The sequence below is a fragment of the Argopecten irradians genome, chromosome 11, assembly GCF_041381155.1.
Source record: "Argopecten irradians isolate NY chromosome 11, Ai_NY, whole genome shotgun sequence".
NCBI lineage: Eukaryota > Metazoa > Mollusca > Bivalvia > Pectinida > Pectinidae > Argopecten > Argopecten irradians.
Window position 1 is genome coordinate 23,653,752 of NC_091144.1, and position 27,882 is coordinate 23,681,633.

Below are 27,882 nucleotides of genomic sequence, written 5' to 3' on the forward strand. Positions count from 1 at the left end.
TTGGAGTATTGTAGTTTTATTAGTTTACCTACCAATGGAAGTCATAAATATACGTCTGAGACATACAATATCAAAATTAAATGAACCAACATCAAATTGTCAAATTGTTCTGGTAACTATACAAAATCTATGAGGGATGAAGTAAAAATTATGCATAGAGTTTTTTTTAATACACATCTTTACAATACCAAATTTCATTTTAAGGGCCACTACCTTTCCGAAACGGCTTTTAATTTTTGAAATAGGAATGTAAAATGAGATCAATAATTTTGTAGAGTCGCAGAAGTTATTAACTATACGTTTACTAGCACACTTATCATCACCTTCAGAACTGTTTAATTAGAATAAATAAAATGTCAATTTTCATAACGCGGGTCGTTTTATGTTTCCCGCCGTCGCCCTAAATGCCGCGCGGTAGTTGACTATCACTGCGCCAGACGGCAAAACAGCGAAATGAATCTCCACTGTTATCGTATATTAGACAGGTAATATTGCATGTTTGGTGTTGTAACCTCATCTTAAGCCATCGATATATATTTTCTTTTGTTATTAATGTTTTAAAGAAACCTTTAAATTTTGCTCCGGAAAGGTAGTGGGCCTTTAACAATTACCTAACATATTGTTAAATGTATATAGTACCCTTTTGTCAGAGCTTAGGTCCCCCTTATGTTTAGGATTATTTTTATTCTAGATTTGGCCTAAAAAATTAAAATGTCTGTTTAGGGTTACATTGGCAAAAAAAATATGGTCGGTAGGTCGGGAGGACTTTTTTTTTTTTTTTTGGTTTTAAAAGTGTTTTTCACTCTGAAATAATGGCCATAAACAGAGTCCGACATCAAAATCTCAACTTTTAATTTTGTTTTAGTAGTGGGATAAAAAATTAGGGTCGGGGTAAAAAATTAGGGTAGGTCGAGGAACCCTTAACAGACATATTTTTTTTTGCCTTATTGAGGTAAAAACTACAGGTAAACATTGAATTAAGTTAAGGTAAACAGCTATTGACGTTTAAGGCTGCCCCAGGTTGAGGTGGTGGAGGAAAGCCAGAGTACCCTCCAAAAAATATATCCACCTAAAGATCAGTATTTTCACCAAGGCTCGTATTTTTCTAAGCATTGATAAATAAGCTCCCTGTTTGAAGCTAGACTTGAATTATTTGGAGCCCTGAATGTTAAATACTGGTAACTATGGCATACAATGTATATATGGCAAGGTAACCTCTTATCAACAAAACAGAATGTAAACCTACATACAACAGGTCTAGGTTAAAAAGCTGAAAGTTTTGTCCACAGAAACCTTAACAAGAAAAATCTAACTAATATATTGCATGTGTAAGTAGAATAAAATATAACAAAATATGAATTTGTGCCTTTATGTCTAACTTACACTTTTCTTTATTTACAAATCTCCAATCAGGTGGTACATTCAACCCATAAACTTCCTCATTAAAAAATCAACAACTTAGATATACATGTATATGTAAAATGTAACAGTGTAGAAGAGAGAAACAGAAAATATAGAAGAGGGGAAACAGAAAACAAATAAACTAAAGTTCCGTCGATTCATGATTTTTTTTTTTCAAAAACTTATATGTTCAAAATAAATACATTTTGTTTAAAAATTTTCAATCTGTATAATAATTTTTGTTCCAAGGCGGATTGCTTCATTTTAAGTATGCTGCCATTTTTTACTCAGAATTTTCAGAATTTGTTTTTGTTACATTTGCACCTTTACAAATGATTGAAAATATAGAATTACTTAATCAAGTGTAAATATAATTAACTTCTCAGCAATTATTTAAAGGACACTCAAGTACTTCAAGTTCATTCCATTCAACAAATGTATAACTTTTGCAGGCCAGTAGAGTGTTGATGATAAAAATCTTATGAATACAGATACAGCGGTTCATTAAATTTCAAAGGAATTTACATGTATACTTAGATGTTAACATAAAAAAAAATTCTGCCTGTAGGATATAGTTCATACACTTTTCTTCAAAAGAATTTTTTCCAAGTTCTTTGTAAGCTGCCTTTCTGTGAACAGAGTTGACCTTCACAACACGAACGAGTATAATCAGTTAACTGTCAAGGGCTGTCAGAGTCAAACTTTCTTGTTGCAAAATAGAACTCCAGTTACAGAGCCAGTTGATGAGCAACACCACAAGTAAGCCTATCTCTGTTACTTAATAGTCTTTTCCTGAGAGTGTCATATTCCCTGAGATATCTTTATGTTGCCAAGGTCTTCGTCAAGTGATACAAGCTTCAGGCACTGAAATTAAATAAATTCAATGAAATAAGGTCACACTGCATTTATCCATCCTCCCTGACATATTTGATTTAACTAGAACCACCGCCAGAGTGGATGTAGTAGTATGGTATATCAAATATGTATTACACTTTGTTAAAAGATGTGAAGCTACATTCCACACCTAAACACAAATCAATACAATTGACATTTTTTGACATCACCATTACATTTCAATATGCTGACATCTTTATGAAAATAGACAAAGTATCATAGTTATCACCATACAGACATTAGCATACAATACACTCTGGATCCTAGCCTTAATCTTCCTAGTTTGATAGATCCATTGTACTTGAACAGCAGATGCAATATGTATCAAAATGTAGCAGGCAAGTCAAGATGAATCTTGCAAGTAGGTAATTGAAGTAAAAATTCCATCATAAATATACCTGTACATAGGTATGGATTTTTTTAGAGCAAAACAAAAAAAATAAATAAAAAAAGCATCAAGAAAGACAAAAATAAAGGATTTTTCTACTTCAATTAATTAATTGTTGAATTAACTACAGAAAATGTATTTATTTTCGAGGTAGTTTTATTTAAGCGCTTTTTCGTGCTGATTCATGTACAGCACTGAATTTTGTATAAAGGTATCTCAGGTAGTTAACCACCACATTGTATTAATTGATATCCACACTAATAAAACATCATTCACAATTTTTAGCATTTGCACTAAAATTTGACTTCGCTTAAAAGGTACATTAACAGTATTTTCTGCGAGTTCAAGGCTACAGTAGGAGATACTGGCTGAATATCTCTATATGGGATCCATTTTGAGTAATACAAACCTTTTCATTAGCGAGATGAAGGAGACAGGCAAAGGCTATAGGGACACTGAGATTCTTGGCAGTTTGACTCGATACTTTGTCAGGGATAACTGTGAGCAGGTCCTGGAACGTACACGTGCCCTTCATCTCCGGGTCTTCTGGGGACGCGTTCTGGTTCTGGTTCACCTCACTTGTCCCTGCAGCTTCAGGTTCAACAGCAGCCTAACAAAGGGAAATCAGCAGTGTGAACAAGAGTGAACAAATACTGATAAAACATCAGATGGTCATCAAAAATATAAATGAATTACTCAGCTGTTAAATAAAGGGGTCAAGCAACAATATGGTGAGCTGTGGAGACGGGCAAAGAACAAGTGGGGTTTGAGGGTTGGATAAACAAGTAATAAGCTGTGGACTAGGGCAATAAATAATTGAAGCTGTGGGGTCGGGCAACAGATGAAAAGAGTTGCTGGCTAAGGAAAGTACAAGGGAGAGCTGTAGAGTCAATAAAACATGTCAACCATATCTGATTCACTTGTTTACAGGATTGTAAGTTTCATAACATAAATTCCACTGGTGTATGCTATATTACATTGACATTCATTATAAAGTATTATATATATGTCCTATGTTGGATTTACATTGATGTTCATTTTAAAGTGGTTTGTTTAGTTTTACGTCCTGTTAACAGCAAGGGTCATGTAAGGACGTGCTAGGTTTGTTGGTGGAGGAAAGCCGGAGTACCCGGAGAAAAACCACCGACAGCGGTCAGTACCTAGCAACTGCCCCACATGGGATTCGAACCCGCTTCCCAGAGGTGGAGGGCTTGTGGTAATATGTCGGGACATCTTAACCACTCGGCCACCGCATTTTAAAGTATATATATGTATATATGTTCAGACTTCTGTATTGATTATTTCATTCACATCTCTCAACATATTTTCATCAAAACAGGACACTTACAGATTACTTTGGCGTGATTTCTACATCAAATTTTGACACAATTTATCTTATGTAATTTAGCTCTTTGCAAGTCACCGAGTGAAGCCAAAAATGAAACAAATATGTTCAATTAATAAAATTATAAAATAAGTTTTCATGATACAAAACAGACATTAATGGCTATGTCAAGCTTTTTCAAGAGTGGAAAGAAAAACCTCTTTATGGAAAGACCAAAGTACCAATAATTTAAGTACAATGAATCTAGATCAATCGGTCACATTTGCTGATCATCCAAACCTATCAGAAATCTACATTATTTTTACACAAAGCAAAATCAGTTACTGTATTTAAATAAGGTTTCTTATACTGTGAAACTTCATGTTTTTAATTTATTTTATTGCTTTTGTTTTACCATACGATACAAAAAACAACACACCCTCATTAATAAGTAATCCAGTAACCAATGAAATGTTCCACATAAACTGTACTGTAGAATTTTAATGTAGAAAATTTACACTTTTAATTAGTTGTCAACCAAGTACAAAAATCAGTGGTAATGACAGTCCGAGGATACCACTTAATGTCATGTTGGTTAATGTCACATTCTGCTTAAAGTCATACTTTTGCCTGATAAATAATATTAAGAGGATTCCACTAAAATATTAATAAATTTCAGCTGATATTTTGTACCAACTAATCACGGCAAACCTGTACAAATGTACAACTTCCAAAAGATATATATTTATATATTAAAAAATGATGTTTTATAATGCCAAATTCATAATTTTATTCCAAATGAAATATTTTTCTCACAAAATGCGACAATTGCTACCGCTGGCAACCCTGTAACACAAAAAACTAAATACAAACAAGAATTCTAAGGAAATTTTCTCTATTTAGTAACAGAGACCTTAACCTTTGATATTTGGATAAACATCATAATTCCAGAAAAGTTTGTTTGAAGTATTTACACAATCAAATTACCTTCACAGATTGACCTTGAGCCATGTAACATACTTAGTTTAATGTTTTTTCTTACCTCCGTGATGTCATGTGTCATTATATTCCACATAGTTGTTTTGAGTCTTTTCACATCCAGTTTCTTTGCTGCTTTGGCATAGGATATATCTATCTTGGCAACCTAGTATAGAAAGACAGTATATACAGTGGGCTTTGTTTATTTTAACTTTGGCTGAACTTTGCGTCAAAGGAAGCTAACTTATGCTGATGCCTCTTGATTGTCATTACTGGTTGTAGCTGCGGTTGTCCCATAGTGGGACTTACTGGTGGTAACTATACATATTAACTATCCAATCCATGTCAAATAATTCAGTCCACACACTTCCATGTCAAATAATTCAGTCCACACACTTCCAAACGCAAATAAAATAAAAAAATTATATTTCATCTAGAGTATTGTAAATCTGATCAAAACTCTGTTTATTTTGTTTTGATTTATTTTCATATTTGTTAGAAATTTGATGTTGTTTTTACATAGACTGAAAGATTTGTATGTCATGTATTATGATGTAACAAACGAACAACTTTTCCACAGGAAATTTTAAAAGCCGCAGTCATTGGCCAAACTCAACTATCGACTAAGATAAAATATGCCACATCTGATTATGTTTTATTGTAAAATTAAGTAAAAGTAAGGAAATCACTGCCTAATTAGCATCTCAGTGAGTAAATCATAAGCATTATTCTAGATTTATTTCGGGTTTATTAATTCATAGACAAAAAAACAGGACTTTCCACATCTATGATGAATGTCCTTCCATTTTTTGTCTATGACTTTATAAACCCAAATATATTGAGAATAATGCTAAAACAGTTATACACTAAGGCCATGTCCTGCTCCTTCTTAACACAACAACTAGAGTCATTTGTACTAGTAAATCCAATATGTATAAACTAGAGTCATTTGTACTCTGGCAAGGTGCGAAAATCCCACCGAAGGCAACTCATAGTCAAAAGGCAAGCAAACCCCTGATAATAGCTACAAAATGTGTTTGAGACGTTTCAACATAGATACAACCATACATGTTGCTCTCTTTCTGCAGAACTGTATAATCTCTCAAATTTTCCATAACAGTAACTAAGAAAATTGTATATATTTAGGCCACACCAAATAAATCAGTTGTTCTTTGGGAACTGAAGAAAAAAATTGGGAGCGAGCGAGCAATTTTTTTCTATTTTTAATAAAATATATCAATTTTCAGATTTTCAGAGGCGAAGGAATCCAATGTCATGCAAGCGCCATTTTTTTTTGCATTTTTTTTTCCATTTCAAAATATTTACAATGAATTAATTATAAATATATGAATTTTGCACCCTTTCATTGAAAAAAAAATAACTAAACAGCAATGTCATTAAAAAAAAAAAAAAAAACCCAAACAATTCAACTGAGCCCCTATTCATATCAAATTTTAATCAAAATGGAAAAAAAGCAGACTAGCTCTAGGTCAAAACTTTGATTCGCAATTGGAAATTACTGGTTTTAAATTATGACGATCCATGATTCGCAGGACAGATCTAATTTCATCGATGAAGATGCCTGTGTTCAATTCTATTATACCCTTATTCTTTTCAATATATCTGTTATTGAAAAAAAATATACTATACCGATCGGTCCCAAATCACAATATGCACAACTAGGGCCCTAGGGGAACCTACATATGAATTTTGAGACAGATCCCTTCAGTACTTTCTGAGAAATAGCGATAACAAACTTTGAATAACAAAATCCAAGACGGCTGCCTGGCGGCCATCTTGTTGACTGATCGGTCCCAAAATGCAACATGCCGACTAGGTTCCTAGGGGAACCTACAAATGAAATTTGAGAAAGATCCCTTCAGCACTTTCTGAGAAATAGTCAGCACTATCTGAGAAATAGTGATAACAAACCTAAACTATCAAATCCAAGATGGCCACCTGGTGGCCATCTTGTTTTTCCGATCAGCCTAAAAATCTATAGGGAACAATTATGGACCAATGGAATCCTCAATGTTAAGTTTGAACAAAATCCCTGCAGCAGTTTTCAAAGTGAAATAGCGATAACAAACTTCAACTGCCAAAATCCAAGATGGCTGCTAGTAGGCCATCTGGTTTTTTCGATCAGCCATAAAATCTGTATGGCACAACTATGGACCAAGGGGACCCTCCATGTGAAGTTTGAACAAAATCCCTGCAGTAGTTTTTAAGAAATAGTGATAACAAGCATTGTTTACGGACGGACGCCGGACGACAGACCACGGACGCAGGGCGATTTTAATAGCCAACCATCTGATGATGGTGGGCTAATAAAAACATCGCTAATAAATAATCTGAGAAAGAAAAAAAAAAGTGAAAAAAATAAAAATGAAATTATAATTTCATTGGTTTATATTAATTTACTATTATTAATTTTATTGACATTTAGTCTAAAATCTACATTTGTTTTTTTTTTTACTTTTTTCTCAACTTCGACATTTTATAGCAGGTTTCCTGACGAACAACTGATTAATTTAGTGTTGCCTTATCATACTATTTTTCTATATTTCAATATAGGAGACTTTTAATATACCTTTTTTTTTTTATTGTATAATGATTTTAACAAAAAGATTTTGGAAACTGTATGGACCAAAATTTTAGATGATTTGCTTTTTATTGCAAAAAGTGTTACAATTTTTGTTTTTTTAGTTGAATATGAGACATTGAGTTTTGCTTCAGGATACCAACAACATAATTTAACAAATAACTGCCATGGTATTTTAGCCATGAATCTCCAGGGTCATTACCTTGTGTGGCTGGGCCACAAGTTTGTCCCCTATAAGCATGGTCCCATCAGGTTGAGATCCGAAGTCCTGAGAATCTGGTGATTGACTGAACTCACACCCTCCCGCTGTGAAGTCAAATTCAACGCTATCGTCATCGTTGTCTCCCTGAAAAATGAACAGGGTACACATGTTAAAGTGGAAATATAAATAGCCCTTAAAGGGCAATTCAATTGCGTAATTCTGTTACATAACCACGAAGCAAAATATGACATAAATGTATTGTTCTATTTTCTTAATGAAACAATAACAAGAAATATTGACAAATTCCTCAACATTGTAAAGTATTTTGATTGATATCGTTGAAATTCCAAATCGTTGATCAATACGATTAAGCAGGTATAACATGCTGTACCCATACCCAAGCCAAAGTTACGTGTGTTGATCAAATAAAATACATAACCACCAAGGAGTTGGTGAAATTATATTTAGACAAGAACATGCACCTAATAACTTAAAGACACTTCTGTAAGAGCACTTTGAGTAGTTCTAGACAAAAGGACCAGGGTTCCGCATACAAGACGTCCGACCACAATGTGTAATGGCGGACAGCAAGCGAGCTTGAATATTTCACATTCATTTCAATACAGTGGCTTTTCTGGTATATCACAGTAAAACCAACTAACATAATTTCTATTAGGACTGGTTTGTTTCCGATCAGTATGCAAATTTTAATGTACTCTTAGACTGAATTGTCCCTTTGATGATCTCCTTCCCCCACACAACTACCTTGAAGACATCTTATAACCTTCTCTTGCACATAGAAACTATATAATTAAGTCTCTTATATATTTATACAAAACTTTTACATTGAAAATTGCAAAATTCTTCAAACTGCAGAAATAACTGGCTTTATCATATATTGATTTTGAATTCTCACATACTTACCTCTAAATCTCTGGGACACAAGTTTTCTCTGTCGTTAACATTTTCAATTTACCTCTAAATCCCTGGGACAGAAGTTTTCCCTGTTGTTAACATTTTCCACTTACCTCTAAATCCCTGGGACAGAAGTTTTCTCTGTCGTTAACATTTTCCACTTACCTCTAAATCCCTGGGACAGAAGTTTTCCCTGTTGTTAACATTTTCCACTTACCTCTAAATCCCTGGGACAGAAGTTTTCCCTGTTTAACATTTTCCACTTACCTCTCTAAATCCCTGGGACAGAAGTTTTCCCTGTTGTTAACATTTTCCACTTACCTCTAAATCCCTGGGACAGAAGTTTTCCCTGTTGTTAACATTTTCCACTTACCTCTAAATCCCTGGGACAGAAGTTTTCTCTGTCGTTAACATTTTCCACTTACCTCTAAATCCCTGGGACAGAAGTTTTCCCTGTTGTTAACATTTTCCACTTACCTCTAAATCCCTGGGACAGAAGTTTTCTCTGTCGTTAACATTTTCCACTTACCTCTAAATCCCTGGGACAGAAGTTTTCCTTGTTGTTAACATTTTCAATTTACCTCTAAATCCCTGGGACAGAAGTTTTCCCTGTCGTTAACATTTTCCATTCCTCAAATCCTGGACAGAGTTTTCCTTGTTAACATTTTCCCTTACCTCTAAATCCCTGGGACAGAAGTTTTCCCTGTCGTTAACATTTTCCACTTACCTCTAAATCCCTGGGACAGAAGTTTTCCTGTTGTTAACATTTTCCACTTACCTCTAAATCCCTGGGACAGAAGTTTTCCTCTGTAACATTTCACTTCCTCAAATCCTGGACAGAAGTTTTCCTGTCATTAACATTTTCATAGTTGTAATTTTTATATTTTCTACATTATCTTCATTGCCATCAGATGATGTATTTTGTCTTTTTACCTGTAAACAAAAATAATGAGATAGATCTCAGTTACAGAAATAAAACAAATTCTATTGTTTGTGTACTATCAGATCAACAATAGGCAATGAGGACCAGTATCACTCACCTGGTTTGTTATGCCAAGTGTTCTGAATACAGGTTCAGTGTTTACCATATTCCCTGAAGAATTTCAAAGATATAGGTACCTATTTTTTCTAAATTCCCTATTAGGACTAAGCCATCCTGCCCCTAAATCCAAAACTTATGCAAAATACCTGTTACAACTACCATTGAATTTTGCCCACAAACCAATTTAACAGAACCAAGGGGCAAAATTCAATGGTAGGTGTAACAGGTCCCTTTGTTCCCTTTCGCCGAAGGATGTTTATGATTTGTTAAGAATCCATGTAGAAATTGACTAGTTGTAAATTAAAGGAAATGTTGACAGACAGGCAAATGCCGGGCCGTGGCATAATAAAGCTTCCCAAGGCTGCGAAATACATATTTTTTTTTGTAATTGTAACCCTTCAATCAATGGGTGTTATACTTCAATCACATCTGTGAGTTGAGAAGATTTATTTTTATAGCCATTTTGACTTAACTGGTCCCGTCCTTCAGGCTCTGAGGGCCAGGCAGAACCAATTAGGCTATAAAGTTAAAATGATGTTTCATGCTGATACTTTAAACAAAATTTGACATGCTTTACTTTAAACAAAATTTGACTTGTTTCCTATGGAAAAATGCAAGACATGAAATTCATAATTTTGTACAGGGCTTAAGATCCTTCAGTGTATGGAGATTTGTCTCCACTACATCTATAAATCCCACATACAGCCCCCCTCCTCCAGGATGCCATAGAAGAAAATTTGTGCACATTTCAGTAAATTTGCTTCAGTAGTCTTTGAAAATAATTTAAAAAAGTAAAAATTTGTGCAACATATGATGCACAATCACAGACAAAATGTGCTTTATAGTACACTTAATAAGTCGTATGAGACATTGACTCAAGTGTACTACAGAAAAATATGTTCTATCTTTTTCCCATATTTTGACCCGATTAGTGAACCTACCATGAGTTTACGCTTCACAAACATTTTGAAGAGTGTTTCCGTCTCATAATGGAGGTATTTTGGGACCGTTTTCTTGGTTTTACTGTTTTTTGTTAGTGTAACCTTAGTCAAGGTCACAGATTTGGAAGGTTGAAATAGAGATTCACATTCTGTTTCCTCCTTAAAGTCCATCTTAAAAACAGGCTTCTTTTTCTTCTGAGATTTATCAGCAGAATCTTTAGCTTTAGTAACATCTGTATAAGATACAAATAAGAAAATTTAATTTTCACAATATCGCAAATAACTCGAAAATAAAGAATTATATTCCTATAAAAGAACATATTATAATTGTAAAACAAGTCAGCAGGAAAAAAGATCATCTCTCGATTTAATATGACAAAGTCATTGAGGCAATGAAACAATCTGAGTTTATTTTTTTTTTTTACAACATTGACAATCTGAACCATTAAAATATCTCTGACACAAGGTAGGCGCTCTTCTTGTCTAAATTATTATTATTTCAAGAAGACATCTACTCATTCTCTGGACTAGTGCTATTAGGATGATAACCTGTATTTATTACATAAATCACGTTTAGATATATATATTTAATGAAATGAAAATTACAATACAGTGCACAGTTAATCATTATTCTGGTTAACTCATCCCTGAAGACACATTTGAACTCTTCTAGTTCCAGCACTGGAACATTCCATTATGATATTTAGGGGATAAATGGTATAAGTGTTTATATGCACAGTTTTTTTGGGTTTTTTTTGCACACAGACCTCGACTTAGTGGTCCCTTTTTCCAGTGCTCTGGTCCAGCCCATGTCCGCAGTAATGATTTGTTGAAGAATGAATATTCTGAAGGCTCTGCTGCTAATACCTGCATCAGTGTACCCGTCGACCCGTTCCTGACGTATACAGAGTAAAATATGTAAATCTACATGTTTTATATATACATGTAAGACAAAGACTGGTTATTGTGATTTAGTGGTGTAAGAAATCCCACACTAATATCAATTAACATTTAACTTGAAAAATGATTGTAACAAATATTGTGTGTTATTTACATTTTGGTAATATCAAAAATTTATTTTGTTTATCACTACAGTTTGATAGTTTAATTATTTGCTTTCTAAATCTATGAATATAAGAGATAAATTGATTTTGACACCACCTATCTATTGTTATGATATACAAATATATATAAATCTAAATCCTGTGTATTCCTGACAAATACAATGGTCCAATTGTCATCTGGATTTAAAAAGTTAAATTGTACATGTTAATAGAAAATTTTCAGAATCTGAATATTTAAATTTGCATACCATATTCCACCCAATAAGCACCCAGGGCGTTTAAAAATTGAAAAAGTTCTAATAAGATCAAATTAATCCAAATCTGTACAGATTTTGGGTTTTATTTAGGCCTGTGCAATTGAAATAAAGGCCTCAAAATTGGGAGGGGCGCTTATTGGGTCGAATACGGTATTTTTTCTGGAAGACGCCCGATTCAAAGCTGTTAGCCAATACAGTTCTCTTCCACCTCCTGTGTATAACCTACCAATTCCAAAAAATAATATGGGAGCCCAAAACTCCTTCAAAACTAACATTAAACAATGAGCTGCGATTTAATCGTGGCACTTAATTTAAACTTTAATGATGAAAGCCGTTGTTTTGAATATGGAAATCTAATCTTAAATTTAACCACAGAAATTCCTACATTTCCCTCTGGATTTTGAGTATGAGTCAAGAAACTTCAAATCCTAAGTTGGAAGTATGTTCTGAGAATTCCCAATAGAATAACAACGAGCCCTAAATTCTTATTAATGATTTGACACTTACAAGATATCCTTCATGATCGTGTCTATGATCTGAGGATTTCCAATAGAATAATAATTTGCCCTTAATCCTATAGCTACCAAAACTAGAAAATTGATCCTTACGAGATATCTTTCATGACCGTGTCCATGATCTGAGCAGGTCTGCTGTCGCCTATAGATATACCCGTGTCTGTTGGTTCCTCTCCTTCAATGTGACTAGTGTCTGAATCTACAACATAAGCCAGCTCAGCAGGATCAGCAGACACTCCTTTTATTAAAGAGCATTAGAAATCATTTCTGTACGACACTTACATTTCACAAGAGATATACTTTTGAGTGAGTCGTTTGCGAATTCAAATATCTTGTGAAAACTAAACAGAAAAGATTGAATGTTTTGATTTGTTGATGTTTGCACAAACTACAATTGTAGTAACCTAGAGATACAGCAACAAAAGAATAAAAAATCTACATGTATGATCATAAAGTATACTGTGAAACACATATAAGTGCAAATTCAAAAATGACAAATACGTAAATATTGTATTCATAACAAAAAATCCATTCATAATCTGTGTACATGTCAATAAATTGCATGGTTGGCTACACATAACACTACACACTATTGTAAACCTGTGATTGTCATGTATATTTACTTGACTGTCTGTTATTTTAACCTGACATACTATTTTAAATACACTTTTATTTCCGAGCAATCTAAAGTCAATATTTATGTCGTCCACGATTGAAATTAAAGTCATTTTGAATTCATAAATTGTAAATTGATGTATTTGCTAATGAATCTTATTTCACGAAATGAAGTGCTCGTGAAATGTGATTTACAGTAACAATGAATGATCACTTTCGGTTTGTATGAAATAACTCTAAAACACAAAGTTTATATATTTTCAATCCCACTCTGCTGTATTAGCAAAGCTATCAGATACTAGTACATAACGTTACTTTTTCTCACGTTTTCATTGGCTCAGCCCCCGGGCACTATTTAGCCATATTTAAAGCCACTATTTAGCTGGGACTATGGTTAGCTGGGACTATGGTTTGGGCGCGTTTTTTGTTACAAACGTCATATTGATGAAAATGATGTCACTGTTGTTATCTGCGCTGTTCACTGGCAAACAAGCTGTGTGCGGATGATGTTTTGCAAAACATAAATGTCACGGTTTTGGAAACTTGAATGCTGACAAATTTACAAAAGAACAAAATAGCAAATTGAACTGAGCAGGCAACGAAATATGCAGTGAGTATTTTCAAAGATTTCTGCCTAGAAAAATGTATTTAGACGACTCCGGCCATGACATTTCTAAACGTTAGACGTGGCCACACTCGTTTTAAAATTATTGGTGAATTACAATATTGTTTGATCTTTTCATTTTTTTCAATTTGTTATGTCCAGGAGTTTTACCAGCGGTACCCATGTACTTTTTTTTTGGACCAGCCATTTGGGCTAAATTACATTAGATAGCATACAGATGGTAGAGAAAAGTACACCCCCTGAAATTGCAATTGTATCGCCTCTCCTGAAAGATAATGAAACCCCTGACTAAACACATTATTGCCTTCTGTGAGGGCACTATGGTCTCATTGTGTTGTCTTGTGACGGCATAGTACCCAAGCCAGAGGCGTGGGTACTATGCCATCCTTCGACAACACTATGAGACCATAGTGCCCTCAAAAGAAGGCAATAATATATAAATATAACTGTAAGTGTGTTGCCAAAGCTACAGGTCAAATGTTATACTTTAGATACCAGGCTACAATATATATCTGTGTAACTAAAATTTCATGACAAGACTTGTATCACAGTGGTTTAATACTCAATTTTAAGCTTATTTTACCTGCATTGTCCATGTCTTCCATATCCAGAGGCCCCATGTCAGGTGGCAGATCATCGTTGTGATCCTCGTCCATGTCTGGTATTGGTTCAGACTCGGCATTAATGTCAAAAGCATGTGACGATGGGCCTGATGGCAAGATGGAGGTCTGGAAACAAAAAATAAATTAATTAACAATTCATTTTCTAAATCAGATATCAACCCATAAATACAGCAATGAACTGTTAATAGGAAATTTTTTAAAGAGTTTAATCAAGAGTTTTTAATTTTAATGATTATAAGACAATCTATTAATCTAAATAAAATCATACTTGAAATTCTGCTCCACTACGATGCTCTACGGTAAGCTACAATACAAGATCTAAAAACTTCCCGTTTCGGTTACCTCTGCATGACCCCTATGGTTAGCCAATCAGCGTGTGCCCATTGTTTTGATTGAATCTCTCTGAAGTATTAACAACTATTATGTTGTCTCAAGATATTCTGATTCTAGGCCAGGGGTCATGGTGAGGTGACCCTGAACCGAGAATTGTCAAATCTTGTATTGGAGCGTATCGTAATGGAATGGAATTAAGTCTAATTTCAATACGCCGATTCCGGGATACAACATTCAGTCAGTTTAGTCATGTGACTTTCATCACCACGTGACTTAATTTAGGGCACATTTGAAACAAAATGGCGGCATATGTAATGATTGTACATGGGTGGAAAATTACATATCATGACAGAACATTTAACATTAATTATCAGAACAAATTGTATTAAATTTAATCCAAATATGCATGAAAATTAAATTTGGACACTTAATAAGGAAATGACATGTAAATTACCGCATCAAATGGAGCTGTCGCCTAGCAGTTGAAAATCAACGGTAGCTGACGTACCACTCACATTTATTGTATAACTTACCTGGGTGCATTTTTCCGAAACTCAAAAACAAATAAGAAACACAAAACATAACAGTTTATCTTAGTTCTGTTATCGAGCAAGTATTACCGACTATGACCTTTACCCGGACATTGATATTCTCTGCCTATAAGTGTCACCGCCATGACGGAAAAATGTGCCCTAAATTTTTCGCGGTCACATGACCAAATCAACGTTTTCTACCTCCTACCCAGAAGAGTTCCTTGTATCCTGGAATCGGCGTATTAGATTGGATTATAAGCTTACCTCATCAGCATCATTCCAGTTGAAAGAAGAAAAGCTTGGGCACACTACCAAAGGTTCAAGATCAGGGCCTTTGACCATGTCTGTAGTGAAAAAGGGCAGCATAAAAGACCAGTCTGTACTTTGTTTAACTCACTCACCCCCGAGGAACCATTTAGGCTCTTCTTAATCAATGACTAGACCAGTCTATTATGAAATTTTGGGAGTGAATGAGGTAAAGGATTTTTTGTATAAAAATGATAATACATGTACATAACATACAATCTGACCAAAAATCAATGCAGTGAAGTTAGCATGGATTTTGGTAAAACGACAATAATATCTTGATAATGACAGCTCTATATTTAGGGATATGTTGACTTTTGGACACACACACCATTTAGATTTCTCTGAAAGTTTCAGGTAAAGTTTGTTTTACATCTATCTTTATAACATTTAAGAAAATGTCATCAAATAGCAGTACATGTATATTGTTTTTAGTAATTAATAAATTTGAAGTATAAATTGAGATAACTTTGATATTTGAACAGTTCTTTTTTCCTGGATATCTTTCTTTATTGAAGACCTAAAAATCTATGTACAGACTACTTATGAAAATCACCTGTAGTAATTTCAGCGAGGTCGTTGGCCTGGCGTTGTGAGCACTCATCAATGTTTGGACAGGGTCCTATCAGTGTACCGGAGTCCAGGGCTAGACTTTGTTGGTCGTCAAAACACCGCAGACTGTTCAGGAGTAGACTACTGATACCACCCTCATCAAACGTCGCTGACATTATCTGGAACAGCGGATCTGCCTGGAAACACAAATTCGAAAATTTTGAACAATCTTGACATAATAACAATATACATTATTTTTACAATCAAATAATTAATCATACCTTGTGTAATTTCCAGTGGTATCAATTGACATAATAACAATATACACAGGTGGCCGCCATATTTGAGTACTGACTGCACACTTCCGTATTCTCAATTATTTCAATTAGTATTGAAATCAAGATAAGATTTTACAGAATCATTTCAGAAGATGGTAATATAAGAGTGTATTTGACAGCCATACCATCATTTATAGTGCCGATTGGTCAGTTTTAATGTAAGAAGGTTTTAGTTTCGTATTTAATTTGCTGACTCTGTATGTGGCCATTACACTCACTTCCGTAAACATTTGCAAGTTCAAAAGTTTTCGACATAATAACAATATACATATAAATGTTTTTTTCTTCTATTTTTTTGAGTCATAGATCTTTACGATCTATTTTTTATTTGGCATTTCATTTGTTTATTTTTAACTCCAATTCACTGTCCTGATTGGCAGTATGCCTGTATATTTTTTTTTTTAACTCCAGATTTTTTTCTACATTTTTGACATGAAATAAAACTACATAAATTCATAATCATCACTGTTGGTAACAAAACAGCTATCCGATTGCTTGAAGGAATCAAAGTACTGAAATAACTCTTAGTCAGGCATGCCTTGTGAGATAGTTCAAAATTACCAGGTAAAATAAAATGGTCAAGTCATTCACCCTTCTCCCGATACAAAGTTACAAAATTTTACAAAACTTGTCCAATCCTTTAACTGCAGGTCAATGTAATATATAGCACTTTTTTCTGTTTAATGTTTATTCAATCAGTGATTCATACAGATTTGTTTTTTGATTTTTAGAAAATAAAAACGTAAGAACATAATTTACCTTATCCAGAATTTTTTTATTATTGGAAAAGTAGGTTTTAACTGACCAAAAACTTTTTAACTTTCCAAATTTCTTAAAATCTGTTAACATTTACTATTCTGCAAATAGTAGTAGGACTGTTTTATACTCTTGTATCGTTCATACATTGCTGAAAACAGATGTAGATCTTTACAAAACACAATTGGAATCAAAAGTCTGAACATGGTGATCCGTGAGAGCCATATCCTTCACAAATGATTTGACAAACCCAAATAAAAGCTTTTAGATTGATTGGTTTAACATCTCGTTAACAGCTATGGTCATTTAAGGATGTGCCAGGTTTATAAGTGGTTGAAATTCGAAGTACCTTGAGAAAAACCACTGACCAAAAGTTAGACAGTACTGGACGACTGCTCCACATGGTTTTTGAACTTGTGACTCATGTGAAAGACTTGCAATAACATGTTCAGGCATCTTAACCACTTGGCCAAGTCACTGTGGCCCCCAAAACAAAAGCTAAATCAAACTTCTTGACCAGAACCTGATGGATGAACCACTCTCTGTGCTATTATACATTGGGTGTATACACCACTGACATTACATGATGCACTAGAAGGATAGACTTAGTTCTATAAACTTAACCAAATTTACCTTAGCCTCAAAGTCTTTTTCTTTCATATCAATATTTTTTATGTTGGCTTCCACTGTCTTCTTTTTTCTCATCTTTTTCTTCTTCTTTTTGTTTTCGTCTTCTGCTCCCTGTTCATTGGGGTCTGCATTGGTATCATTTTCATCTGTTAAGATGAAATTTGACGATTATTACAAATATAGCTAGAACATGATTATTTCAATTTTTTTCTGATTCTAAAGGACATTTTACTGTATATATATCATGGTTGCAAATGTCAGATTTTCGTATAAAAAAGTAAAATTTTCAATAACCTCAAAATTCCTATTTTTCCTATGAAAAAACCAATCTTCTGTCTCTCTTTTGTAATTATTTTCATCTATACACTACTGTCAAATTTTGAGAACATAAGTAGTTCTTCTGAAGTTTATGTTGATTTAGTACATTTCAATCTATCTTATTGTAAATGGAACTGGGTCGCGATCAATTACCATGATTTTTTCGAGGTTTTTTAAGGATTTTGTCAAAACTAACGCACAGAAGGCGTTGAAAATCGACATGAATTATCTTTAGTCCAAGATACTTCAGTAACAATAGTCGCTACTTAATTCTAATATGTTTTTTGACGAGACGCCATTTATTTTCACCGCTAATTGGTACAGTTGACGAACCTACAGGACCAGTTACTGTGATTTCAAAATAGAAAGGAAATGTGCTTTTAAAAACATGCTTATAGCACCAAAACTTAGCTTGTGTTTCATTAAAGCGACCAATATCTTTTAGTGAAATAATATAATCGTAATGCATGGTTATTTTGGGATCCAGTGACTGATCGGCGAAAACAGCACGAAAAAAGGACTGTCTAAAGGTGCGTTCGATAGGTGACCAGGGAATCACTAAAAACAGGATTCAGCTCCAGGCAGGAGTAAATTTAGACAAACAAAGGTGTAGAGGACCTAAAACTTACAGAAATTAACTAAATACATATTAATTTTTTTTTTGAAAAAAATGTAAACACAAGACGTATGCACCAGGTAAAAACTACCTTCCTGTCCATACATGCTCGATCGGTAACTTGCCGTATATACCCATTATTTTGCATACTTTGACCTACTTTGATGCAGAGGATTTTTGAAAACGACTGACCAACAAAATAAACAATGATTTCATGAAATTTCAGGATAAATATGCAAGTAAGTCATGATTTCAAGCTATTCCTCGCTATGATTGAGTGTTGCAAACTTTGATTTAAAAAAAAACGTAGATTTGTGAGAAATATCGACTGCAAATGAACAATTTTTTGTTGAATGAACACTTGCATGACCACCGTGATTTAGCTGTTTAAAAGAATCCAAAAAATTGTGCGGGAGATAGAGCGTGCGCAGAAATCACGGTAATTGGTACATCACGGTAACTGGTCGCGACCCAGTATATGAATAACACTGTAAATGCTTATCTTTGAGTTGTATTTTAGCAGACTTTGTATACCTTGTTCCTCGTCCGGTTTGTTTTTGTCCGAGCTACGTCCCAGGCCAGATAGCACCTTATATGTCTCTGTGTGGATAGCATCAACTCTTCCGGCATAAATCTTAGCACTGGCATCAAGTGTGGTACTGGCAACCTACAGAATTACATACAAACATAGCCATAAACATATATTGTATAAGTTTTATTTCCACATGTATATCATTGCACCAGCAAACACAGCTGTATTTTAAAAGCACACCATATATATGACATTGACAGTACACATCAGTCGTAAATGCCCCACTTAATAGGTCATTGTCTTTGTTTAAAGTACATTAGCTATGCTGAAGACACTTTCTGTTTTGTTTCCAATGACCCTATTTTTTCACATTATGGTACTCATTAATTTCATTGAAGATGCCGGTACATCTTAGTAAATATATATGTTGGGAACAGTTTGGATTGTATTATTCACTTTGTATATTATGCAGTTGTAATACAGCATTTGAATGATACAGATCCATCTGCTACTTAAGGTAGGTAAAAGATGTTATATCAATAGTTTGTGTTAAAAATCATGCTATTTTCAATTTAAAATACGAGTTAATGTTCACAGCAAACACAAGCTATAAAAGTCAGGGGCAGATAACTCAGTAACATGTAGGTACAGAATGCGAGATTAACCTCACCTGAAAGTTCTCCAGCTCCCTCTTCTTGAGTTGATCAGACATGTAGTCTATTAGGTGGAGACCAAAGGCATTCTTAGACGTGATTTTCTGTAGAACAACACAAAAATACAACGGATACGGATACCCCACTCAGATCTGATGCACACAACCACTCACAATAGAATGGCATGTAATTAGACTATAATAGTGACAAATGGATGTATGATACCATTTTTATTTCTTTACTAATTACAGCATAAACAAACATACCAAATTCTGCTATAACTAAACATGGATTAATGAAGTCAAATATTGACATTGCCATCAGGACATTACAACCATTGTTACCATAAACTGAGGTTCTTGCTTCTGTTTATCACAATTGTGGGGAAATGGTAAAGGTAGATGAATACTTACATTTTCAGTGGAGAGTTTGATACAGTTGGCATAGTGCTCTGCTATCTGAATGCTTGATAGTCCATTAAGTGAAAAAGATTTTCGTCTGAAATTATAGACATGGGTTACAAACAAATTAATCTAAATACTCATATACAGTTCTATTGTATCAACACAGTACAGACTTACTGAAGTGAACAATAATGTTGTTTTTTTCACAATCAAGTTTTCATTTCTTTCTCATTTCAGTACAAGTAACATGTACAGTCAAACCTGTCTATAACGACCACTGAAGGGGAGACAGAAAAACGGTCACTATAGACAGGTTGCCTTTACAGACAGGTTGGGGCTTTTGTGCCAACCAACGAGCCAGTAAATAAAACAGAATTGTACTAATACAAAACAGACCTGCTACTGGATGTTTATATATGTATTGCCATGCATTATTTAAAGATGCTCCACTGCCGACAGAGCATAAATGATATTCATCATTTGAACAATAATTGGTGTTTAATCGTGTATATGTATGCCTAATCGACACAAAAAAGAACACAAAATAATTTATTTCGCCTTTGGTGCATGCGCAATCATTACTCCATTCTATATAAGATATAGTGCCATGGAATTTTTTCGGGATGCAATTAATTATTTTTCATATTTTTAACTTGAAGTAAAATTAGAAGCTCAAACTTTTCAATGGGGGTAATGGTGTAAAATAAGTAACTTTTGTAACTGAAGAAAAATACAAAATCGTCTGCTCTTGTTTTTGATAGTGAAAAAAAACCATTTGTCAGCGGTGGAGCATCTTTAAGAAATAATTGTGTCAATATATTTCCACGATTTGTGTCCGTTTTATTTTAATGCAATCGGAAATTTCGATCATAACAAAATCAACTCGTTTTGATACATAGTAGATTTTTTCAGCTATGAACATAATCATTACCTAGTTACTGACTTCACATGGCCTCGAATTATCTAAGAACGATTATTTTCAGACCATGTATGCGTGTAATATTTTTTTTACAACACATTCTCGCTGGCAAGTCGTATGTAATGTTGCCGTGTAACCAGTTTTGACGGATTAATCACGGAACATGAAAGATCGATTTGGAGGTGTTTTCTCACAATATACAGCTTCAAAACTATTAAAATCACAAAGCAGGTACACATATTAACTTTCAGTAACATTTCTACCAAGAAATGGGACCGTATTTTATTCATAAACACATCGAGAATACCCGGGTTACATCGGGCGATAATCCGACTGACTCTAATCGTAAAGAAGAACGTAAATTTATAGTCCTATTTAGTAATTTGAAATAGCTTAAGTACAGCCATTTCTTAGTAATAAAACAATGCTAAATATCAACAATGAATAACGGAACACATTAAATAAATCGGCATGTTTTATTTTGCCTACCGTATCATCCGAGTTGTGGCTTCAAAATCACGCTTTATGAGTGTGATCTTTTCGAGCACATGGCATTCGCGACCAAACATAATTTCAGTCTTTGATAGGCATAAACGGTCGTTAAAACTTCCATCCTTAAGTTGGCAACCATATTTGTACCTCAAATGTTACGACCGCTAGGTTATAGGACTAAACCGAACAGTACTGTATAAACAAATTATAGCTTGGGCTTCAGTAATGGCTGCCATTTGCTTACAAAGGGAGTTAATTACCTGAAGTAGGTCAAAGGGACGCTACTACACACACACTGTACTCGGTACTTGAAAAGTTGATCTCAGCGGCCGGTCGTTATACAACTTTGACGGGGCTAAAAAGACCGGTCGTTAGCCACATTAGACAGGTGGTCGTTATGCACAGTGCCATTATATAGTAAAAACGCACGGGGAGTCTAAAAACTGGTCGTTACAGACAGGCGGTCGTTATAGACAGGCGGTCGTTATATACAGGCGGTTGTTAGAGCAGGTTTGACTATACCAATTTTCCAATTTATTATGTAATTTATGTAATTACATGATATAGCTAAAACAATAACGTTAGATTTTTTTTTTTAATTTTACAGACAATACATTGCACAGTGGAACCTATCTAAACAGGATGTCACATATTTGGTCAATATAGCCAGGCTTTTGGATGGTATAGGTTTTAACTACTGTCAAATTGGAAGGAAAATACCATAAATTATGCCGGAGTACAGAGATATCCAGATTAGATAAGGTCTTGTTTTGACAAGTTATACTGTATATAAAACTAACTTCTCCGCTGGAGATATTGGACTGTCCGATTGTATCTGTTGAAGCTGTATGACCCTTGACCTTCTTCTCTCCCTTTTTTCTGTAGCTTCGTCATGTTCACCTGACAGCATGGTGCTACTTGAAGGACTTTTCAGACCTGCATAACTGTGACTGGTAGATGGAGATATACCAGCTGGGGGTAAACGGGAAAATGTAGACATTGGAGTTCGCTGGTTAGGAGTAGCCAAAGGAGACAAAATGTCTCGCATCTCTGGCATGGTTACCTGAAAATCAAAATCAAGAAAAATTAGGTATAAAAAAATAAACGTTAAGAAATAATGGATAGAATCATAAAATTGCTGTATAAATAGTAAGTAGTAGATATAATGTAACACACAAGTGATATAATCTACTGTACCCTGTAGTGTTTAACCTGTATATATGTAGCTGGCCACTCACTGCATTTTCTACTGTTGAGTTCTGTGGATTTGATTTTCATTTTCAATTACTGGTATATAGATTATAAGACATTAATATAATTTTGAGACTACTGAAAGTTTCTAAGATTTTAATAACAGGCCAGAAAATCAAAGTGCCAAGGCCACTCATTGATGCTGTGAATGAAGGACTCAAACAAAAGGGATAAAGAAATTGGTTTATCATTTATATTGAATTTACATAGTATACTAAATGTGCAGTGTTGAATTTTGGAGTTTCTTTATTTAGAAAACCAACATGGTTCACTTTGCCTTGACGGCTTTTAACTAATAAATCATGGCCAGATACATTTGCCAAATAAAAGGTACATTATTTTCGTTATGTATAACACTCAAATTTCTTTTGAATTCACAAGAAAGCTAGTCGCTAACACCAAGAAAACTTCATGAACAGCGTTTGGCAATACTGAATTAAATGCATAAGACTTATAAGCAAGTTTTCGTAAGGCTAGGCTTCAGTTCTGGTTGGTTATTTCAGAAGAAGAATTTTGAAGTTTTAGCCATTTGACCCTTTTTTTGGTGTTGGCCCCGCCCCTAAGGCTCCCTGGGGATCAGTCATGGAAAATTTGGTAATAATTTCAATGGCCATCACATAGGGACTAATTTGACACACAATTGACTAAGAATTTCCTATATATAATGACTAAATAATGCTCAAAAATGTGTTAATTCCCTACATTAAAAATACAGTAAACTTAACCCCCTCCCACCCCAGGGGGAAACCTGAAGACCAAGTGTGATGTAAATTCAATGAAGTTTTCATAAAACACCTTAAAGACCTGTCCATTCTATGAAGAGTATTTGATTCTACCATTTCCAGTATTTAAGAAGAAGATTTTTAAAGTTTTAGCCTATTTGCCCATTTTGGCCACCACACCTCTGCCCCGAGGGGGTTGACCAGGACCCAACATAGATATAATACTAAAAATGTTCTCTCTGGGCTAATCAAATTCTAAACAATTATTATGACTCCTTTTCCTATTGAAAAACTTGAGCAAAAAATGCTTCATTAATATGTTTTCTCTATTATAAGCTATAGTAAATTTGAACCCCCTCCCCAGGGGGAAACGTGAGACCCCAGGGTCATATAATTCACAATTTCATAAAACACCTTAAGACCTTTCCATCTATGAAAGAGTAAGTGATTTTCTAATCAGTTCCAGAATTTCAGAAGAAGATTTTTGAAATTATAGCCTATTTGACCCCTTTTGACCCCCCGCCCCTAAGATCAGTCATGGAAAATTGGTTTGGTGGACTGATATTTATCAATATTTGGTAAATGTGTTTTCCTAATATATAAACTATAGTAATATTATCTTGAAACCTTTTTTCAATTTTTTGTAAAGGACCTTGACCTTTCTATCTGACATCTGTTGATTGAATAGTCAATCATGGCCCCTCCCAGACCCATATAATCACTTTTGCCAAATATTTCAAATTTGCTTCATACGATAAATTAAATTGTTTTAGTTACCTATTAGAATAGGTCACTTACCTAATTTGCCAAATTAAAGGTACCTATAACACTCAAATTTCTTTTGACTTCATAAAATAAGAATGCTAACATCAAGAAAACTTCATGCAATGTATCAGACTTTAGCAAGTCTTTGTAAGGCTAGTAGTACTAGTAGGCTACCATACATTACACGACAATAGAAGTTTATTTGTCACTTTAAGTTGCTTGTACATATATATATTATCATTACATATTGTAAGTTTATGTTCATAAATTTTGTACTTATGTTTTCCATTCAATAAAACTGAGTTGTCGATTAAATCAAAGACACAACTCCCAGCAACAGAACAATGAAAGAAACTCTTACTTAAAACTATTCATTTTACTGCGCAATAATATCATCAGATATATTTCGTCAATGCAACAAAAGCCAAAAACTTTACAAATGTTATAAGAACTCTCTTTTGCAATTACCTTCCTAACATTTGATTACATCAATAGATCAGAATCAAGAATTACGTAAAATTGAAACAAACATACATAATCCAAAATCAACCGAAAATCTGCCGTAGAGAAGGACATCGAAGAAGGCATTGTTCGTGATTTTAGGGAGTACACATGTACAGGAGGCAGAGCGATACAAAAATCATTGAGTCCCAACTGAACACTTAAAACACACCATCTATGGTGCGTATGAATGTGCAATTTCAATGTTTGTATTTTTTAATATTGAGATTTCGATTTATTCATACCATCAAGTAATATGTAAAATTAACAAAATAACATTAAATTTTCATGGCAGAGTGGTTTAATTGTTTTGATGAGCTCAGGCTCGCCGAGCATACTTAACAATGCTGTTTCACAGCATAAAAAACTTTGCTATAGTCCAAATTGAGTGCAAACTTTAGACCTCCGAACACTAACTGGATGTTCTACCCATTATACCATCTGGTCATGCAGTCACCGACTGACCATTCTGCTACAATGTTCACACCTTTTTCTAACATTTTTTGCCCCAGAAAACACAAATTGACAAACAATGAACACATGTTATCACAAAAGTTTGCATGTATATCCCCTGCTACTAATCTAAAGCATACTCCCAATGCTTGAAACACATTGGTTGACAAGCTCGCAAACACAAGACCACCCAATACTATAGTCAGATATTCTACCAAATACTGATCCTTTCAGATAGAGCTGGCCGTCTATAGCTAGCTAACTTAAATTATACAGCATTGGATATGATTGTGATTATTCAGTGATCCAATGTGTTCATGGATAACTACTGATTCACACTATGCATGTTTTCTGACATTCTGGTAAGTTTTCACTCTGTCAAACTTCATGTTCCACCCAAGTTTGCCAGCGGAACTTGAAAAGACTCATATAGGCGTCTGATATTAGATGTCGATATTGCCAATCAGAGGTTTCTCAATATTGACGTCTAAAATCTATTGTTATACCCCAATAAAATAGTTCCTATATAAACTCTATTGCCAAAAATGCCAATAAATGAGCTGTTCCGTCGAGCGGTCCAAAGAACTGTTAAAATTGACTGTTAAAATGTGCTGTTGGACCGGAGTGAAGTCGCACCTACAATTCGTGACGTCAATGCATTGTTTTGAGTCAATGGGTATAACAAAACAGTTATCGACTGGGTTTTCGGTTAACAGATGATTTGTTGGACCCTCACACAAACTGTTGCCCTCGGCCTTCGGCCTCGGGCAACAGTTTGTCTTCGGGTTCAACAAATCAACTGTTGCCCTCAACCCCAGTCAACAACTGTATAATATTAGATTATTATAATTAAGAGCTAGCTAGTCATGATCACAGACGATTAACACTGACCACAGGAGTTTGACATTCTGTCAATAATAAATAGTATACATATATAAAAAAAATACCCCTATATACTATATATATGTTTTTATATAATATATATGGGTATTTTTTATATATGTATACTATATATTATTGACAGAACGTCAAACTCCTGTGCACTGACTATATATAATATTAATTCCCCTAGCCTACATATTTTATAATGTTTCAGAAAGAGATGATTATACTATATACCGTACAGCTTGCCCTGAACTCAGCATCTGAAGTTTTATATTCTTTTCTACATTAATTAGTCGATATTCTATGCTGTAATTTTGTCCATAACTGTGACATGTAGGTATATAATTTAGAGCAGTCTATATACTACTGACATTCATACTGATGACAAAATGTGCTTTTAGTGTGGCGGAGAGAAAAAAAGATATATCTAGACAAGTCTACTGATCAATAGGCTGAGAGTTGGTACCGAACTAACCCAGTTAACGTCAGTGTTGTCTAACTGTTGACTGTTTAGCGCGAGAAAATAATAATAGAACGATCTCGGTTCACGCGACCCAAATATTTACATTGTTGATCGATATCTTTGCGCAAGGAAACATGGGGAGGTCAATTCAAATATTTTGCTGAGAAAAATTCTGTAAATTGAATAATTGTCTCTGATAGGTACCGTCTATTTACAAATCCACAGTGTTCGAAGTTTCCGCCATCCGTTTAGCTAATCTCGTCGAAAACGAACTCTCACGAGAGGATCCTCTAAAAATTTAAACAAAGTCGGAGACGGAATAAACGGGAACACCAATCAGGAGCGTAAAAATAAAAGAGCAAAATATTGTAGAAAAAAAATACATTTTTAGTTTATTTGAATTATCTTCATATCCCCTCCAAAATAATATAACTCATAATTTTATCACATTTCATTTTTTCTCGATACTGTCAGTGACGTAGATCGGCCTAGTAAAGTTCTGTTATAACTTTATACGCCATGGGCAGAGGCTTAGATATAATATCAAAGTCTCTGCCAATGACTTATAAATATAGGTTTACCTTTCCTAATAATTCCTCTGACTATTTCAAAGGCAAATCATCTTTAAAAAAAAATCTTAAAAACATTAAAAAAAATATATTGTATCGACAGAGACCAGAAACATATATACATCTAATCTATATGTATATATGTTTCTGAAGAGACATAGATAATTTAACTAAATAATTAATCTAAATCTCTGGTATCGACTGTTTAATATGACGAACAAATGCAAATTGCCTGTAATACTGTAACGTTAGAACGAATTTATACGTACCCGCCCTACTCACATGGATCTGAGAATTAGTTATAGATTATATAATCATAGACCCAATTGAGTGCCTAAGACTTTTTAGACGTTTTAGAGGTCTAATTAAAAAAGCGATAAAAAAATCATAGTCTACATGGTACTATATCGAGATATAGTAACATGTAGAGTATGATTTTTCAAGGACGTATAAATCCTTGGATTTTTATTGTTTTTTTTCTATATCTCTAACACGTCTAAAATGG

General features: G+C 34.2%; 1 protein-coding gene across 1 annotated transcript; it reads right to left on the reverse strand.

The window, feature by feature from the left end:
• On the reverse strand, positions 1–27,023 carry LOC138335053 (condensin complex subunit 2-like). Its single transcript, XM_069283956.1, is given in 18 exon segments — positions 1–2,265; positions 3,093–3,293; positions 5,050–5,151; positions 7,790–7,933; positions 9,380–9,431; positions 9,564–9,637; positions 10,688–10,920; positions 11,455–11,582; positions 12,617–12,722; positions 14,347–14,491; positions 15,517–15,596; positions 16,115–16,307; positions 17,838–17,980; positions 19,303–19,435; positions 19,971–20,057; positions 20,367–20,451; positions 22,569–22,831; positions 26,912–27,023. Coding segments are annotated over 18 exon segments (2,265 nt in total). The 5' UTR covers positions 26,945–27,023; the 3' UTR covers positions 1–2,202.
• Positions 27,024–27,882: the final 859 nt, after the last annotated feature.